The sequence below is a fragment of the Macaca thibetana genome, chromosome 5, assembly GCF_024542745.1.
Source record: "Macaca thibetana thibetana isolate TM-01 chromosome 5, ASM2454274v1, whole genome shotgun sequence".
In the NCBI taxonomy this organism is placed as follows: domain Eukaryota; kingdom Metazoa; phylum Chordata; class Mammalia; order Primates; family Cercopithecidae; genus Macaca; species Macaca thibetana.
Genome location: NC_065582.1, coordinates 3,412,742 through 3,431,328, shown reverse-complemented (window position 1 = coordinate 3,431,328; position 18,587 = coordinate 3,412,742). Strand labels below are relative to the sequence as shown.

Sequence of the window (18,587 nt, the reverse complement as noted above, 5' to 3'; positions counted from 1 at the left end):
TGAACAGTAAACACTTCCTCTACAGTCTTCATTTCCTTCCTTTAAGACATTTTCCAAAAATCCATGGCCATTTTTTGGAGAGCAGATCCAGCCTGGCTTTCATTAAGTCTTACTGGCTCTGCATCCGGGCCCCAAGGCAGTGCCTCAGTCTGCAACAGGGCAGAGGCCCAGGCTTTCCTTAGGTCCTGATGCTCTGAGCTGAACCCTGGCTGAGGACTGGGTCCTGCTGCCTCTGCCAGGCTGTTGAGACACTAATTTCCGGCCTGTCTGTATTCATGAGTCAGTGATCCCAGGTCCTTCCTGATTGCATTTTCGGCTGTCGTCAGAACTCCAAGATCCTTTTCTCATCCCGCCTGTACATCATCCTCACTGTCTAAAATTGTTACTGACTGCCTGGCCTAACACAGGCGACTGGGGCTACCATAGTGACTCTTCATCCCCACCCCTCAGACTTCCCTATGTCTGTACTCACCAACTGACCTAGCATATTTTATATTCATTCTTCTATATCCATTTCTCTCTTACTTTGTACAGGATAATCTTATCTTGCCAATGAAGCTTCAAATACGCAAGGCCTCGAGTGGAGGGATGAACAGACTCTCTGCTGCGGAGGAGGCTGGTGACGCTAGAGCACACTGCTTTCTGCAAAACTTGCTCCCGGCCCTGCAGCCAAGCGGGCATTCTCTTCGTCCTCACTCAGGAGCGCACACTCATCTCAGAGCCCCAGTGTTTGAGGCATCCTCTCCCGCTATTCTGTTTCCATCTCATCGCCCTGTGTTTTCTTTACAGCATGGATCACAACCTTGCTCTTTATTGGCCATGCAAGGTTCAGAAACATCCTTTATTATCTGGGGCATCGTGACTCTGATGAACACAGCTTGGAGCATGTCACTGATAACAAGGTGAAACAGGAACCCAGCTCGTCATGCGATAGATGGATCCCACATACATACAGATTAAGGCAGAAGTCATCAGATTTGCAGACGGGAAAGCAGCATCACGTTCACATGAAGAAACAATGAGGGCTGCTGAGGGGCAGAGAGTGCCCCTGCCTGGCCTAACGATAGGTACGTGCAGAGACGCCGAGGTGCACGGGTGGTGGTCAACGACTTCCTACGGCGGCAGAAAAGGTCTGTACGAGGCTGGGGGCTTATTCACTGACTTTAGCTACAATATGAGTGATTTTTAAACAACTTCAAATTGTTCCCTGTATGGGAACAGGGCAATTAACTAGACAAATAGGTTAATTTTTGCTCTTAAGCTATTAAGTGTATTACACAGAACTGTGAAGGGGAGTCTGTTTCTTCCTCTGTGGACACACTCTGGATGTTCAGCTGGGGCCCACTGACCGGCAGTGGCACCCTCTATTGACTCTAGAGGCAATTATATTGAACTTAAGTTTGGCGAAGAAAACCAATTCTAATCAACAAGTGTATTTACTTATGGAGTATCTTCTATTTCCAGGTATTAAAATGGTTTAGAAGTAGTGCTCTAATAATCTACTTTTTAAAAAAGACATAAGAAGAAAACACCACACAGACCGGAGTATGGCACTGCCATGTCTCTAGCATATAACTCAATGCGGAGTATGGCACTGCCATGTCTCTAGCATATAACTCAATGGTTACTGAAAATATCTCCTAATTAATTCCTTTTTCCCTGAAGACTCCTAATCAGACCAAACCTTTTACTTAATTAATTGCTGCTAGTTAAACATGCAGTGTTATGTACTGAATTTATAACTAGTCTTTTTGAACTTTAAATGTAATCTGACACAAATGAGAAGCAGGTAAAATACCTTTTACTCAATTAATTGCTGCTAGTTAAACATGCAGTGTTATGTACTGAATTTATAACTAGTCTTTTTGAACTTTAAATGTAATCTGACACAAATGAGAAGCAGGTAAATATGAATAAACTTAAATGAAAGGCATTTGTATGAACATTTTATAGTTTGTACTATTCCAACAGATGTCCACCTCCTCCATCCCCAGCATACGCCCACACACCCTCCACAAAACTCTACTGCATGTTAATGGCAGTAGTCTCTTACAAAGTAACTGCCGAGCATAATTTTTATATTACCAAAACTATAAAAATAGCTTCTTAAAAGCCCTAATTCTATGCCAGAATAGGCCACTGGTATTATCTATTCATTGAGGAGGGAGTTCCATTCTCAGAATACCAGATTCCTAACCCTATCAGTCATTAGAAGCATTCAAAGAATGCACATGCTTTTACTCAGACACCAACAATCACATTTTAACCACCCAGTTGTTGAAAATTCGGTGAAAGCTAAGAGGAAGTTTAACGTTTTCTCCTACACAAACCCAGTCAGTTTGTCTATGGCAGAATTACTTTACTGAAGTACTCAGGCATGCACAAATGGAATGCACTGTTTTTCTAACTGCAAATTTCTGAACCAGTGGAAAAAACTCCATCTTTATTCAAGGCACTAACTACACTACATTTTAACACTGCAATCACAGGCAGTGTATGAGATCTTATTTGTGACTAATGAACTCAATTTGGTTGTTTTAAGGGAAACAAATGAAATTTCAAATATGTTAAATAAACATAGTTTAACCACTTAGAACACATCAGTAAGTTTCTTAAAATGACTCTCCATTTCCCTCAATTTTGATTACCTGAACTATAGTTAATCTGTACCTGTAACAAGTCTAACGCCTAGGAGAGACCATTTCTAAGTATGCAGAGCTACAGACTTAAAAAAAAAAAAAAAAAAAAAAACACAAGTTAAATGGAAGATTTTAATTCTCTAAACTCATTACAAAGAAGACTGAAAGGGACTATATTTCTTGTACTAACAATGGTGCTGAAGAAGACGGAAAACTGTCAACTGTCTTCTCAACATTTCATCACTTTCAGAGGATCTGGCTGAGCAGGAAGTCCTAAAGCAATGTGAGCTCTGACTGCACAGAACCGTTTCCACTGGGGTGGAACTTTCACAAGACATGCATTGTGGACCCAATGGTAACCCCTTACCTACCATGCCCAAGGATGAATGCTCCTAACACAGCACCTGGCACATAAGTGAGCTTCATCAGCCCACGGAAAGAATGAATGAATGAATGAATGAATGAATGAATGAGAGAATGGTCACAGAAAACAGACCAAAAACATCCTGCTATGCCGGGATTGCTTCCTGGTGATCCCCCTGCATAAACCGACTCTGGATCTCTTGGCCTCTGTGGAACCGTCCAGGCCCACAGCTCCAGCTGTTTTTTTTTCTGCCCTTACTGCCTCAAGCCCCACCCCAGCAGGCCCCAGCTCTGGGGTCTAGTCCTCAACCCAGTTCCATGAGGGAAATCCACCTGTTAAAGGCAAGGGGCAAAAATCCAGGTAACTGTGGAAGGGGTGGGAGGGGCAGGCACCTCTTCCTGAGGTTTGAGCCAATTACAACGAGATGAGTCAACACTGATACGGAGCTTCCTGCTCTGCTGAAGAGAAAATACTCTCTGACAAAAAAGTAAAACGTTAAATTACTAGGCAAGTATCTTCCTAAGTGTGTTTAACCAATATTACAGAAGAAAGTGTGGTTAAAATAATTTCAGAAATACTGAATTGGTCAAATAAAGTTTCCTATACTGTGGGGCTTCTCAGAGCCTTGAACTGGGCTAATACTGTGAATCCCCCAGAACTTCCCCAAACTGTCTGATGGGCTAAAAGTTAAAAAATAAAAAATAAAAATAAAAAAATCCTCTTTCTCCTAATATGCAAAATTGTATCTAGAGATCAATTTAAGCAATTGCGGCAGATACACAGAAATGCTTCAATACCCAGAACTGATATTGGAAAAGTAGAAACAGACTTTTAACAATTGCAAATTTAAAATGCCACTGAATGCTCCAAAAATACCTGACTCAATCGAGTACAGCACTTCGGCATTTTTCCCTTTGTCCTTGTCCAGCGCCGTCACCTGCAACACAACCGAGCCGACGGCCGCCGATTCATACACCCGCCCTTTGTAGGAGGAAGCGGTGAACCACGGGGCATGGTCATTCGTGTCGCTGACGTTGACCACAATCCTTGCAAAGTTGCGTTTTACAGGCACATCTTGATCTCGTACCTAAAGGAATCGACACATTATCAATCCCATTGGTGTTTTTCTTATAAATAATTGGAAATCACAGTTAATCCCACAAAGGCCTCAGGACCAATGGTGAGAGGAGAGAGGCAGAGCGCCTACCATGACCGTGAGGGTGTGCTGGTGAACGGCTTCATGATCGAGCTTCTCAGAAGTATAGAGAGAGCCGGTTGCAGGATCAAGACGGAATTTCTTGAGACTCAGTGGATCTCTACTGCCCTGCAGAGTATAGATTAGTCTGTTTTTCTCATCCTGATCCACAGCACTGATGTGCAAAATTTCTGTCTCTGGCACCGTATCTTCAGGAATAACAACTTCATACTTCGATGTAGAAAACTGAGGACGATGGTCATTTGTGTCTATTACTTTGATGAATACCTGTAATGGATGACAAAATGGCTCGTACAATAATATGTCCAATTACGATGTTTTAATACTTAAAGAACCATGAACAAAAGTCAAGCACATTGAAAGAATGACACTGTGGCAAAATAAAATACAAATAGGAGAAAGGCAACAAAAACCTACAATCATACATGTCTTATAACATTTCTCACTGGTATATTACTTATCTAAATATGAGTCAGATAATGATGACCTTTCTGAATTCTTATAACTAACTCTGAAGACAAAATGTGTATACTTTTCACACTTGCCACGTCTTTATGTGGCTTAACTTCTCTTATGCCTCCACACAGAAGGTATCTGTAGATCACTCATGTACAGATAACAATTTACTTTACCAGGATTTATAGAAGACTAATTTCTTATATCAGATTGGAATCTGCAACTACCAATCTACTGAGGTGAGTAAGATAGATGATTACACTATCTAAATTTCTCATTCTCATTTTTGACATCCCAAGCCCCAGATCATAGGTTTTTTTAATATGTAAAAAGAAAAAATAAGAAATGTGTTTAGAAATCACCGTATTTCTGTAATCATAAACCTACATGTATGTAGTAAATATGTTTACTCCCTAAAAGCAATTTAGTTAATAGACTGAAAAAATAAACTCTCTTAATTGTGTCCACATAAAGTAAAAACCTTTGGAGGAAAAAAAGCAAATGTTAAGAAACTTGGTACTAAGCTAAATTAGAAACAAACAAAACTTTGACAGTAAGAGGATTAATTTTCATAATGAAAAAACCTATGGATTTGGCACAGTGGAAATCACTGCCAATTACAAAACATGGTTCAGAGTTTACGAAGAAGAAAACTGCGCCTCGTGGGGGCACACGGAACAAAGGGATCTGCTGTCCGAGCAGCACAGGAGTGCGCTTCGTGGGGCACACGGAACAAAGGGATCCGCTGTCCGAGCAGCACAGGAGTGCGCTTCGTGGGGCACACGGAACAAAGGGATCCGCTGTCCGAGCAGCACAGGAGTGCGCTTCGTGGGGCACACGGAACAAAGGGATCCGCTGTCCGAGCAGCACAGGAGTGCGCTTCGTGGGGCACACGGAACAAAGGGATCCGCTGTCCGAGCAGCACAGGAGTGCGCTTCGTGGGGCACACGGAACAAAGGGATCCGCTGTCCAAGCAGCACAGGAGCCAGAGACCCAGGCAGAGCTGTTAACCGCATGGAGAAGGCCGTGAACAGAGGCCTTCCGTGAGGGCCACATCAGTGTTCTCATAGAAGACCAAAACATCAAGGATGTTTTAGTTAAAAAAAACATAACATGACATTTTGTATGAATTCTAAATGCATCCACCAAACCATGGAAAGGTTTCATGTGAAAGCTATGTAAACCTTTAAAACTACAGACGCCTCACTTTTACAGGTCAATGATGATCCAGAAGGGATGACTATAAAGGCAATTACCACAAATTAGATTATATATTAATGTCCACTATACATTTAAAAATTACTTTTCCCATGTATTGGGTACTGGGCAGAGAAGTTTAATCCTGCTCCAAGCTCAACTATTATTAAGTAGAAAGAACTGAAAGTAAAAGCAAAATTCAATTGAAACACACTGATCGTGCATTTCCATGCCCAATGCTTGCCTACATAACACAGTGGGTGTGAAATTAGCATGCAATAATCCCTGCCCTCACAGAGCCACCAGGCTCACCAGGCAATGTTCTGCACGTGCACAGCCTAACCATGTCTCATATACTATCAAGTAAGTTTTTAAGAGTCCGGAGACTGGCTGAGATGTTCAGAAAGCTCTTAAGAGGGAGACAATGATTTCTTGGATGTATTTTTGGTTGGCAGGTGAGTAAGTATGAGGAAGGGCTGCCTCAAAGACATGAGGGCAAGCAGTGGGATGGAGCATCCTGCCTTTTAGAGGTTGGAGAGGACCTGGAACTCAGGGATGATATAGTAAAGGAGCAAGAAGAAGGCAGAATCAAATATGCAGAGCCTCGACTCCAGAACTGATGTGGGAGGATTACACAGCTCCTTTTGGTCAGAAGAAACTCACTTCCAAGATGAGCGGCAGGGATGAAGAATGGCGACTGGAAGGTGAACTGAGTGTCGGTGGGACAAGAGCCCAAACCCGAGCTGATGTGCAACAAAACTATGGTTTTCTGAGTGCTTACTGGGTGACAGGCTCTCGGGGAGTGAAGAACAAGCGCCCTGCGGGTCATCTCATCAACCTTCCTAACACCTCCAAGAGGATGATTACCACCACCCCCACTTTCCAGGTGAGAACATGGACACACAGAGAGTTACAGCTATTTGCCTCTGGAAAGGAATACAAGAGGTGGAGCCGGGATTCCGACCAAGCGAGCTGCTCCAGAGGCCACGATGCTGATGCTTGAGAGAAAGTGAAAGAAGATATGAAAGCAAAGCTGTTTGAAAGAAAGAAAACAAAAGGTAACTGGATTTGGTAAGTTACCTGGAGATACAAGAGAAAGCCAAGTGACTGGAATCAATAGCGGTCAGCATCCTAAGCCGCACAAGCAGGACAGGCAAGCCGGGAGAAGAGCTGTTTCCGCAGGGCACTGGCAATTCTCCCACCGTCCTGCCGCCTACCTCTGCTGGAGGCTGCCTGCTTGACCCACCAACGCTCACCTAAACCTTCTCAAATCGGCATCTGCTGCCCCTGACCTGGAGACACAATGGCTGCTCTGTTGATTTTTGAGTGTTACTTCCAAGCGCCAATCCATCCCCGCGGTATCCTAGCGTCTCACTGCCCAGCTAATTCCTCTGCTCTTCAATCCATCCCCGCTGTATCCTGGTGCCTCTCACTGCCCAGCTGAGTCCTGTGCTCTTCTCCAGGTGGCAGCTGCTGCCCCGCTCCACCTGCTCCCGCCCAAATTCGTATTTCCAGGTTCTCAGCTCAAGAGGAAAAATAATCTAAACACAAATCATTCCCTTTGTCCCACACCTTAACAGGTCAACCTGGGCTCACCGTTCTCCTACAGTCTGACTGCCTTTCCCTGTCAGCAATTAGGATAGCATCTAGAGCCTATGACAATGGCCCAAAATAAGTTACAGAAGTATCTTTATCCTTCTGAAAAAATGAAATTTAAGATATTCTGTGTTCCCAAGGAAGAAAACTAGACTCTCTTTCCTGGGTTTTACAGGAATTTTAGTCGATACACATCATATTTCATGCTAAACTTTTCACTGCACTAATTAAAAATACAATTATTGGGAAAGAGTTGCACTGTTAATTATTCATAGAGGTGTTGCCTTTAGTAATGAGAATGCTTGGCAAAGACGGCCATCGCCACTGTTTATGAAGCTCCTTTTGTTAGATTTCTGGGTAGTCGATTCTGTGAACTGGTCTACAGTTATGCCCCTTAAATCCTTCTCTCAGAATTATCCTGTTAGATTTATTATAATTTATGATGTTTTTATTCTCATTTTTGTGCTCTAAAATTTTACAAGGGCTTATGTTTAAAGAGAGAAAATCAATAGATTTTGCTTGTTTCTAGAATGAGAACAGCTACCAACTAAATTGAAATTTTCACACCATACTAGAACTTTTACAAGACAATCTCAAAATGACCCCAAAAGCATACAGCATACATATATCAATTTTATATACACTAAAAATCACAAGCATTTAGAGAAATATTTTTGTAAATGGCTTTAAATTATCTACCCATTTATTAATCGAAAAGACAGCACAGACGATAATTTTTATCTTTTAATGCAGCTCAATGACTTAGCAGATGATCTGGCTCGCTTAGGATTTAAAACAGTATAATCTAATGCTAGAAAACTGAAACTCAGAAGCATCTTGTTCTCTGACATTTAACTTCTTTCTTTTTCATTTAGGCCACAGTAGGTTATAAATACACCTTTAGCTTCTACCAGCCTCGTGAAAGCTCCAAGAAGGCAAGATTGCTGCCTGTTTTGTTTCCTGCTATTCACCTTCCAGAATGGTACCTGGCATGTGACAAGTATTCAACAAATACTTGTTAAAGAAATGAGTGAATGACACTCTGCTCGCTCCTGAAACCTCACGATGATTCTTCTCTCTAGGAATATTCCTTCTGTACACTTCAAACGGCCCACACTGAGAACCAAAGAAAAGTAGTAAGAAAGAAGATAATTTAAATTTAACTTACAGGATTTTAACACGTAAGTGTGAAATCCCCATAATCTGGCCATCTCAATTATCAGATAGGAGCAAATAAAGGTGTTAAAGGAATGATGAGAACAATTTTATTAGTTATTTTACATAGCCAGGAGGAATCCAAAAAAAGTGATTTAGAAGATGAATCACTCTATCCAGTTTTACTGAAATTGATTTAAACAATTCATTCTCAATAGTGATGTACTTTACGTTAATATAGTTTAAAATGAGCATAAAATTCGAAGATTTTGATGGCATAACGTTGGTCTGGTTTTGTTTTTGAAGTCTTCCCTCAAAATTCTCAAAACTGCTTAATTATATGCAAAACCTAAATTGGGATATGGAATTTTCTTTCCCTAAATAAAAATTCTTAGTGTGCATGTCTGTAAACTTTACCAACACACAAACTCTTCTGATTTTAGACCCTCACAGGGCAGAATCCACCGCTCATACTTCCTGTGGACCCCTCCAAGTCAGAATGTTGTCTCCATCCTCCTCTGACAGCCGCATCACTAGTAATTCACTTACCTGAGTGAGGATAGTGGTGGTTCCATCTGTGGCCTCGACTGTGAGGTTGTAGTTTGACTTCTGTTCTGCATCGAGAGGTTTGGCAACAATGATGGTTCCAGTTCCCTTGTCCACATCGAAGTGACTGTCGTAGTTGCCACCTAGTTTAAATTGGGACAAAAAAAGTAAAAACAGTCACAGGATAACACTCTGTAGTTTATTTTGTGGCTTTCTAATACTTAATGGCACTGAAAAAAACTTCTAATGTACTAGCAAAGAGTTTCCAAGGAGGAGCATTTTGAAAGACAAGAGTGGCCAATTAGAAAGACAATGCTTGTTATGGCAAAGTGAACCCTAATTGTCCAGGAAGCAACTAACTGAAAAAAAGCAAGAAAGCAACTCTGAAAACAAAGACATTGCTAATACTGCCAGTGAGTTACTTTCAATTTGCTTTTTCAGGGGTTCTGAATTTCTCTTCAATCTGTATCTTAGTAGTTATACAAACCATCACTGGGCCATTTAAAAGTTTACTTACTAAGAAAACTTTCTGATACTTTGAGCAAATTGGCCTAATAAAATAGCTATTAAAAATCAATGTTAACTCTAAAAAAAAAATAGTGGTAGTTAACTTCAATTAGTCCTGGCTACTATAAACTATTTGAAAATATTTTTTTTCTCATTTTTGACAAACACAAAGCCTAATGAAATAAAAGTTTCTATCCTACTAATATTATCCAAATATTTTTGATAAAACTCTCTTTTCAAATCCATTGACCTAGATATAAAATGAAATGGAATGAAAGAAAATAGAGGCTTAATGTCATGATGAAATTCTACTACTAAATCTAACCAAGAAACAAAACAACACACACGACATCTTAAGAGAAACCGAAAACCACAGGGCAAGGTGAGCATTACGTGTCAACACGCCGGCGAATGGGATGGGTGACCATGCGCACACTATGGAAAAAAAAAAAAAAAAAAAAACAGCAATGGAAGATAGTCATTGGAAATAAAAAAGTTAAAAAAAAAAACAAGGCTTTTATTTTAGATCTCATAATCTGAGGCAAATTATGTGATCTCAGCAGATACCTTCTGCTGTACAGTTCGGGTCACAAGTCATCTGAAAGATGTAAAAAACTTCTCTAGCAAGCGTGTCTCCTGGCACAGCCAAAAAGAAGCAAGCACGCATGGAAAGCAAGCACAGAATAAGAGCAATCAATCAAACCAGGTCCAAGCACAGCAAGGTTACACAGCGAGGTCAGGTACTGCACAGCAGCAGCCTGTCGATCTGGAAATGTGATAAAAGTTAACAGAAAGCAAACAAACGATTTTGAGTATCGTTAACTAAGAAAACAGTCTCTTTTTCCCCTTCCCTTAAAAGTATGCCGTAAGAGTTTCATAGGTGTTGATGACATGGATTTCATACAATCACCAAACTGGTAAAAGAGCCCAACCATTTAGCATGAAAGTTCCAAAGGTAAGGCCTGGCCCGACACGCCCAGGGGTCTGGGTCCATCAGCCGCAACTTTGGGGGCTTGGGGGTAACATGACTAAGGGGTAGAAGAGGAAAAACGGACATAAAGTCTCCCCTAGAGAAATGAATCGCAACAGATACACTTGTTCTTAAATACCCTTGTAACTAAAATGTGAGGAAACAAACAAACAAAAAAATCTAAGATGCCAAAGTCTAATGTGAAATTTAAAAAATATGTTGACTAGGGTATTACATTCAATGTCTTACCTAAACTACATGACAAATAAGAAGAAATGGCTTTAGCAAGTAAACTTTACTGGAGGACGAAATAATCTAATGAATCCTCATTCCTGTTGAAAATGAGGTAAATAAAACTAAAAACCCATAGCTGGTACCATAACTTTAAAGGTACACAAATCAAAATTTGTAAGCTTATTCCCTCTTAAATATTGACATGTGACAGTCACACAGGCATAGTTACTTTAAATGTTCCAATCATATTCACTAAAAATAACAATGTTTTTAGTGGTTATGTTATCAATAATTAAACATTAAGAAGTTGTGCTTTTGGACCAAAACATTCAGGGCTTTTGTCTGTAACTCTTTGATGAACTTTTAAAAAATTTTACTTTTAAATTAATAACTTGGTAGAATAGAGGACCTATTTTAAACAAGTTTAATATATGCTATATATTGTGAAAAATTTTGCAATCAAAATATTATGGTTTAAAGCAAATTCTCCACCTGTCAATCGTATTCCCAATTTTAAATCCTGACACGTGCCCAAAACTCATCAAACCGGATGCAGATTCTCCTCAGTGTAACCCGTAAGGACAACAAAAACGAGGAGGAATGCTTACCCGTGATGTCAAACCAAAGAGGTATGCCAGGAGGCTCAACAGATATTACTCCAATCATGTGAGCAACGGGGTCACTTTCCATCACAGTAAAGGTAAAAAATGATTCTTCAAATGAAATGGGCTCCGGGGACGGTTTGGGTTTGGAGATCCATTCAATGTGGAGTCTGGTGGTCGATGACTTTTGAGGGCGACCATTGTCAACTGCCTTAATCTGTAACATTTGGGCAGAAGGGATTAAAAACAGCAAATCAGAAGTTACCACCCAGAAATGAATGGAGCACAGACTGGTTTGGTCTTAAACTGAGCCAATTTCAAACATTTAACATTTGTGTACTGTGTGCTGAATGCTTGATGAAAGAACAATGATTTCATGACCACATGCAACAGAAACAATGAGCACCCTGAGTGACAGATGAAAAGGAAAAACAAACCCATGCTTCTCCAACATCATCCGGCACTGCCTAATGGGGCCATTAGGTCACAAACACTTCAGCCATTTACAAAACAGAAATAAAGTTACTAAAGAAGAAATGCAAAATAAGGTTTATAGTCACAACATATAAAAAATTACACTACTACAATCTTAACTCACGGAAAGAATATCATATTCTCCAGCTGCTGAAAACTTCTTGGACGAAACCACCCCAGTTTTCGGTTCAATGAAGAATTTGCCGTGCTCATTCCCTTCTTCGATGCTGTAGGAGATTTCTGCATTGGGGCCTTCATCTTTGTCGGTGGCTATAACGCGATACAGGGGCTCCCGTCTGGCATTTCTTTCTCGGTCTGGCTTTTCCCGCTCAGGGAGTCTGATTTTGTAGAACTTTTGCAGAAACTGAGGTTTGTTGTCATTTTCATCAAGGATTTTCACAATGACTCTTGCAATGGTTGATTTGGGGGGACTACCATTGTCTGTCACAGTAACCTGTTATTTTAAAGTTAACAGATAAACATGTTAAGATACACTATATAAAAAGGATCTTCTTCCTAATGCTACTCCGCATGTGTGTAAAGCTCTACCTTTTGCAGGGCACGAGGACTCAGACACAGCAGCTCCTCATTCCAACAACAGCGCTGGAAGGAGGTGAGGCAGCACCTCCTATCTCTACAGGGAGAGAGTCAGGGGGGCAGGCATGGCTAAGAACGAAACAGCCGCACCCCTGCACGCCTTCCTGACCATGCCGGCTCTCTTCTCACACTACTGTAACTTGGAAAGTGAACCTCACGCAAACGTTAAGCAACCAAAAACTTAATACCTTTAGGCCATGAAAGAGATACGTGAAGATTCGGCTTTACACATTTAAAGAGTCTTCTTAAAAACAATACACTCTACATACTTAAAAATAAAATTTCCAAATATCACGTAAAAAATGTTAAACTTCATCAATAAAATATACTAAATTGTCCATTTAAAAGTATGTGTTAAATAAATAGCACACCTTTTAATACTAGTAATCACCATTTTATTTTGGCTATTTTCCTCTACAGATGTTTTATAGGAGTGGACCTAAACATTTAAATTTAAGACCAACTCATTAAATAAGATTTTCAGTAAAATGATGATAAAATAACTTTCATTTTAAGTAAACTATCCATACATTCTTATATTCTATTTCGGAAAAAATATCAGAGAGTCTTGAGGACTGCACTGATGACTGTTTCCATATCCATAAGAGACCATTTCACCCTTAAATCAAATGTTCACGTTTATGTCAATGGGTACATTAAAAGTAATGATATTAGTAATGCTTATTCTCCCCTCATCCACACCCCACCTTCTTCCAAATGAATTACCAAAACACTAAAAACAGCCAAGTAGACTGAAGTCTGGCAGTTGTAAATCCTGTTTATTAAAGTGTGACTATACCCTGATGGTGCTTGTCAAAAATATTTAAGTAGTTGCTTTGCTTTGTATTATTTACCTTCCTAAGCTTTTTCAAAATAAAAGTATTGGTACTCTAATTTTAAACTCTCGAAACATTTCCTTTTCATCAGTTGGCATATGAGCTTTAGAAAAACAAGAAAGAGAAATACAAGCAAGCACTATGTTTTTTAGTATTCATCACCAAATTGTTCCTAACTTTGGGTTCAAGAACCAGTAGCTAGTCACAGCTTTCAACACGTAATGCAGACACACTATCTGTAAGACAGCCAAATCAATGCCAGCACTGGCTCTCAAATACACCACACCAAAAGGACCCTACTGAAAAACACACAAATTACGTATGCTGAAGGGGAAATTTATTTCCCATCAATGTCCAAAAATTACTTTCAAAGTGCTATACATCTGGTATCTGCTTCCACCTAGCCTTTGATACTCACTGAGAAAAGAGGGCTCTGGAGTGAGGTATGCAATTAATGTGAAATTTGCAAGGACTGGAGCAAAATGTCAATGTAACTACTGCTCTCCTATCTTCCCATCTGTTTATTTTTGTCAGCCACCGCACTCGCCCCTTCTGTCAATCCTTGTAGTGAGAGAATGAAAATTCAAAACTGCTCTATCATAAAGAAAATGAATTCAAGGGACCTTGACACTCTAAGAACTAAAAACTCAGATGTAGTAGATGAAGCAGTTCCTAACGGGGAAAGCACCGTGGCCGTGAAACCACCTTTCCCAGAGGGGATTCCCAATTCCCATGCACACACATGTGTACGCATGCACGCACACAGACACACACTGCACAACTACAAAAAACTAAGTATTAAGAAAACTTGACCAAGGATAAAATGAAATTAAGCAGGCATTATAAACAGCAATATTAAAAGAAATTTTCAGAAGTTACAGTTTAGAATTTTGTCACTTATACTGTTAGAGTGGAAGAAGAGCGCTGATAACTCAATTAAACAAAGGCAGGTGGCCTTTTCCAAGCCTGACTCTGACAGTGAACACCAGCCTTCCACACGGGACACAGGGATCTCTCTACGGGGCCTCTCCGCGCTCTGCCTGTCTCTTAGCCGCTTCCTGATGACACGGACCCGCGATCTCATCAACCTCCGTCCACGTTACGCTCCACCTTCCCTCTCCAAGTTACTCGTGGTCTTTTTCTGCAATGGATTTACTATTAGCCAAAAACCAGGTGACCAATAAATGATAAGCAGCTGTGGGTTTTCTAAGGCCTAAAAGGCATTGTAAAGTAGCCATGAGAATGGCTTATTAGAACTTTCTAGAAGAGCACATCTGAGACTTCCATCTACTTTTACTTTTGAGGCATTTAAGAAGCACCAACTAAGTAATTCATAGTTTAAAATGCAAAAATAATGCAATTGTTTAAGAGCAAAAAAATGAATCTGGAAACAAATTACCTCTAGTTAAAAAGGTTGAAATAGATCTATAAACACCAACATAAATATATCTCAAAACATAATAGTAAGGGGGAAAAAAAGATGTATACAGAAAAATATCACTTAGGTAAATGCAAATGAATGCCACGTGACACTGTTTACTGTTCTGTTTGCCCCGTGTGTCTGCGTGAGCATAAAACACAAAGATCGGAATGGGGTCCATGACAGTGGCCATGCATTCTGGGAATGTCATTGACGGATAAAGGGCACAAGAGCTACATTCATTAACAATTTCCTTAAATTCCTTTTCCCTAATAACCAGTAAATAATATTAATACAACAAAATATTAATAGCTAAGAATACTGGTTTATGGGAACAAGATTGTTCTTTCATGATACTTATAACTATGAATCTTTAGGTATTAAAGATTAAAAAAAATACCTCTAATATGTGTTCATCTTGCTGTTCTCGGTCTAGCTTCCTTGATGTAGTTGTGATGAGACCTGTAAAATGGTAACAGTTCATTAATCCTCACAAAATAAGGTCAATTACAAAATATTGCAATTAAAATCACACTCTTGGCCAGGCACTGGGAGCTCACGCCTGTAATCCCAGCACTCTGGGAGGCCCAGGCGGGTGGATCACTTGAGGTCAGGAGTTGGAGGCCAGCCTGGCCAACATGGTGAAACCCTGTCTCTACAAAAAATACAAAAATTAATCAGGCGAGGTGACGCGTGACTGTAATCCCAGCTACTTGGGAGACTGAGGCAGGAACTGCTTGAACCTGGGAGGTGCAGGTTGCTGTGAGCAGAGATCACACCAGTGCACTCCAGCCTGGGCAACACAGTGAGACTCCGTCTCAAAAATAAAATATAAAACAAAACCAAACTCTTTTAAAAGTCTAAGCGAATTTCTTCTTAAGAAAAAAAGAAGAAAGAAATTTCTTACTAAAGAAATTTAATTTCCAGGTATGGTTAGTTATTTTGTCTACAAACAATAGCATACTTTATACTTTCTTACTTTAATGACTCATAAACATATTGGATAAATGACAAATAGTAAGAAAGTAGAAAAACTCAAATCAGTTACATTTTCTGTTTGTTAGTGGTTTCAATATACATTTTGTCAGAAAAGATTTTTTAAAAGTGAGATGAAGTTATATAGGATTTCAATCTCATCCATCTCCTTTAACTGCTCAAGAGATAACTGAGAGTTGACAGAAATAACTTCTACAACTGTATTAAAAAGGGCTATTGAAAATAAAATGTTAACTCTAATTTATTATCTTTGAATTATCCACTCTCATAAATAAAGAACTGTTATAAAAAGCAATGTAATTTTCTGGGTAATCTTGCTCATTTAATTTCTCATACAAGAAAATTAATGATTCTCAAATTCCATATTCTAGAAAAAAAAATTTCCTATCAAACTAGGATATCTGTACGAGTTTTGAACTCTCTTGAGAACTTTAATAACTGCTCAACTGTCAGCATATGTTGGAACTAGAAGGTAATTACAATTTATAAAATGTATTCTTGTGCTTCACCAAAACCACAAACAAAATTCCCCTAACCACTAAAATGTCATTCCCAATCTGTGTTGATGGTGACAGGTGCATCCAGCATGATCTGCACCTCTGACCTTAAAATCAGGTGGAGCCTGTGTGGCAGGACAATTACCAGGGCTAAACGCTCTCCTGCCAGCGTTGTTTTTTTTTTTTTTTTTTCTCCATAAGGAAATACTTCAAATAATTCACATTTAGGAATAGACTTTATTAATCTAATTTATTTTCTCCCATAATCTTAACTAATTTCACTGAACTATCAATTAAGGGATATTCAAAATGTTTCTCTGCAGTTGTAAGTGAAAGCTTTGTGTTTTCATTTAATTCAAAGGTTTCTTTTTTCCTTAAGTAGTTACTAAGAATCTAAATCAACACTATTTTCCTCACAATTCGACGAAACAGTGTTCTCTTTTTAACAAGGACAACAGAAGACTATATCATACCTCTACACTGGGGCTTTCCCAGACCACACGTATAGATTAAAAGGGGCTAAAGGGAAATGCTTCACACTGCTTAAGGGTGTAAAAATGACACTTAAATGTGGCACAAGCTTAATTTTCATTAGTCAAAAACCTTTTAAGTTAAATCTTTTTTCCCCTACCAAAAATGTACCACCCTCTAACTGTGGTTGTAAATAGTTCAGGAACGACAAGAAGCCATTTGATTAGTCCCACATCTAATTATTGTAATGTGTCCACCAGGAAGTCGTGATCGATGGTAACATCACGTGGAAGAGCAGCTTGACACATTCACAGGAAAACAGTATTCTTCTGTAGGGCACTTAATCACTCACCAGACAGCACTGTGCAAATACTTGTGAGCAAATACAATTCCTCACTCTACGATTTACTTACAGCACACAAGAAGGCTAACGAAAGCTGTACCTGTGTCCCTACTACCAATTCCACGTCAAAAGGCTGGGCGTGCTGGCTCACACCTGCAATCCCAGCACTTTGGGAGGCTGAGGCGGGCGGATCACCTGAGCTAAGAAGTTCGAGACCAGCCTGGCCAACATGGCAAAACCCTGTCTCTACTAAAAATACAAAAAACTAGCCAGCATGGTGGCATGCACCTGTAATCCCAGCTACTCAGGAGGCTGAGGCAGAAAAATTGCTTGAACCAGGGAGGAGGAGGCCGCAGTGAGCTGAGATTGTACCGCTGCACTCAGCTTGGGTGACAGAGCAAGCCTCTGTCTAAAAAAAAAAAAAAAAAATCCACAAAAAGTCAAAAGGCTACCTGACCACCTCCTTCCTGGGTCTGAAATTATCTGCATGTTCTATAGGCCTCAAATTAATTCTCCTCTGTTAACTCAGATGGACCATTAATCCCATCCCAATGCAATGAATGGTAATGCCCCTTTCTTTCCACTTCAGTCTGACTACCCCGAGTCACTGCCTCACCCCTCCGTTTAAACTGAAGTGGGTTTAAACTCACTGCGGGGACTCGTGTGGGTTCCTGCTGCTGGATTCTCCAAGTCCTAATATTTCTTCTATCATAATATTACTCCACAGTATTAAAGCCCCTCATTTAAAAATAAGTCTCTTTTCTATACTGGAAAACCCATGAGGACACAGACTGTCTTTCTTGCATAGCTTGCTCACGCAGCTCTCTCTCTCTCTTACCCTCAAGAAACACTTAAATGTGTGAACATGTGAATTTCTTAAAACCATGAAATAGCAGAATTAAAAATATGATCTAGAGTGAGAGAGATACATAAACTCCTGTAAACCTGAAAATGATATAAGTGAGCCAACAGAGAACCCTTTAGTACATACTTATAGGCAGGGTGTGTACCAGGTGCCGGCAGCAGCACGCTGCAGGTATTAAGAAGCACAGATCTGAAGTGCAGGGAAGAAGTTGTGGGCACACAGACAGGTGTGCCTCAGACCACAAGCACAGAAGTGAGTATGAAAACTAAAGAGAACAGTGGACCTATAAAAAAGGTAAAGAAAATAGCAGGCTGATTTTCAGCCTAGGAAGCAATCTGCTGGAAGAGAAGCTTGGTTTCCCAGAAGCCAAAAGCAAGGGATTTTAAGGAGGACGTACTTCAGAGAAGCCTGGAAGGAAAGAGAAAGTGAGGCAGGAAGCAGACCTGGAGAAGTATTTCTTTTACGAAGAGAAGATTGTCTCACATGTAACCGTAAACGACAAAAGAGAAGACGAAGATCTAGACCCCCGCTAACAACTACAGTCGCCACCCGAGGCCAGTGAAATTTAAATTAATTAAAATTCAGTAAAGTTTACGCTTCAGTTTC

At 40.0% G+C, this 18,587-nt stretch overlaps 1 protein-coding gene across 8 annotated transcripts in view; it reads right to left on the bottom strand.

The window, feature by feature from the left end:
- Positions 1-18,587, bottom strand: part of FAT1 (FAT atypical cadherin 1) — a 143,951-nt gene that overhangs the window by 37,013 nt on the left and 88,351 nt on the right. For 5 of the 8 annotated variants that reach the window (XM_050791565.1, XM_050791572.1, XM_050791567.1 and 2 more), the window contains exons 4-10: positions 15,210-15,271; positions 12,081-12,410; positions 11,489-11,699; positions 10,244-10,312; positions 9,173-9,312; positions 4,211-4,486; positions 3,880-4,090 (exon numbers count right to left, since the gene is read on the bottom strand). In XM_050791565.1, the coding sequence (XP_050647522.1) occupies positions 3,880-4,090; positions 4,211-4,486; positions 9,173-9,312; positions 10,244-10,312; positions 11,489-11,699; positions 12,081-12,410; positions 15,210-15,271 (1,299 nt within the window). The remainder of the gene's footprint in view (positions 1-3,879; positions 4,091-4,210; positions 4,487-9,172; positions 9,313-10,243; positions 10,313-11,488; positions 11,700-12,080; positions 12,411-15,209; positions 15,272-18,587) is intronic. The other 3 variants (XM_050791568.1, XM_050791570.1, XM_050791571.1) reach the window with 1 other exon arrangement.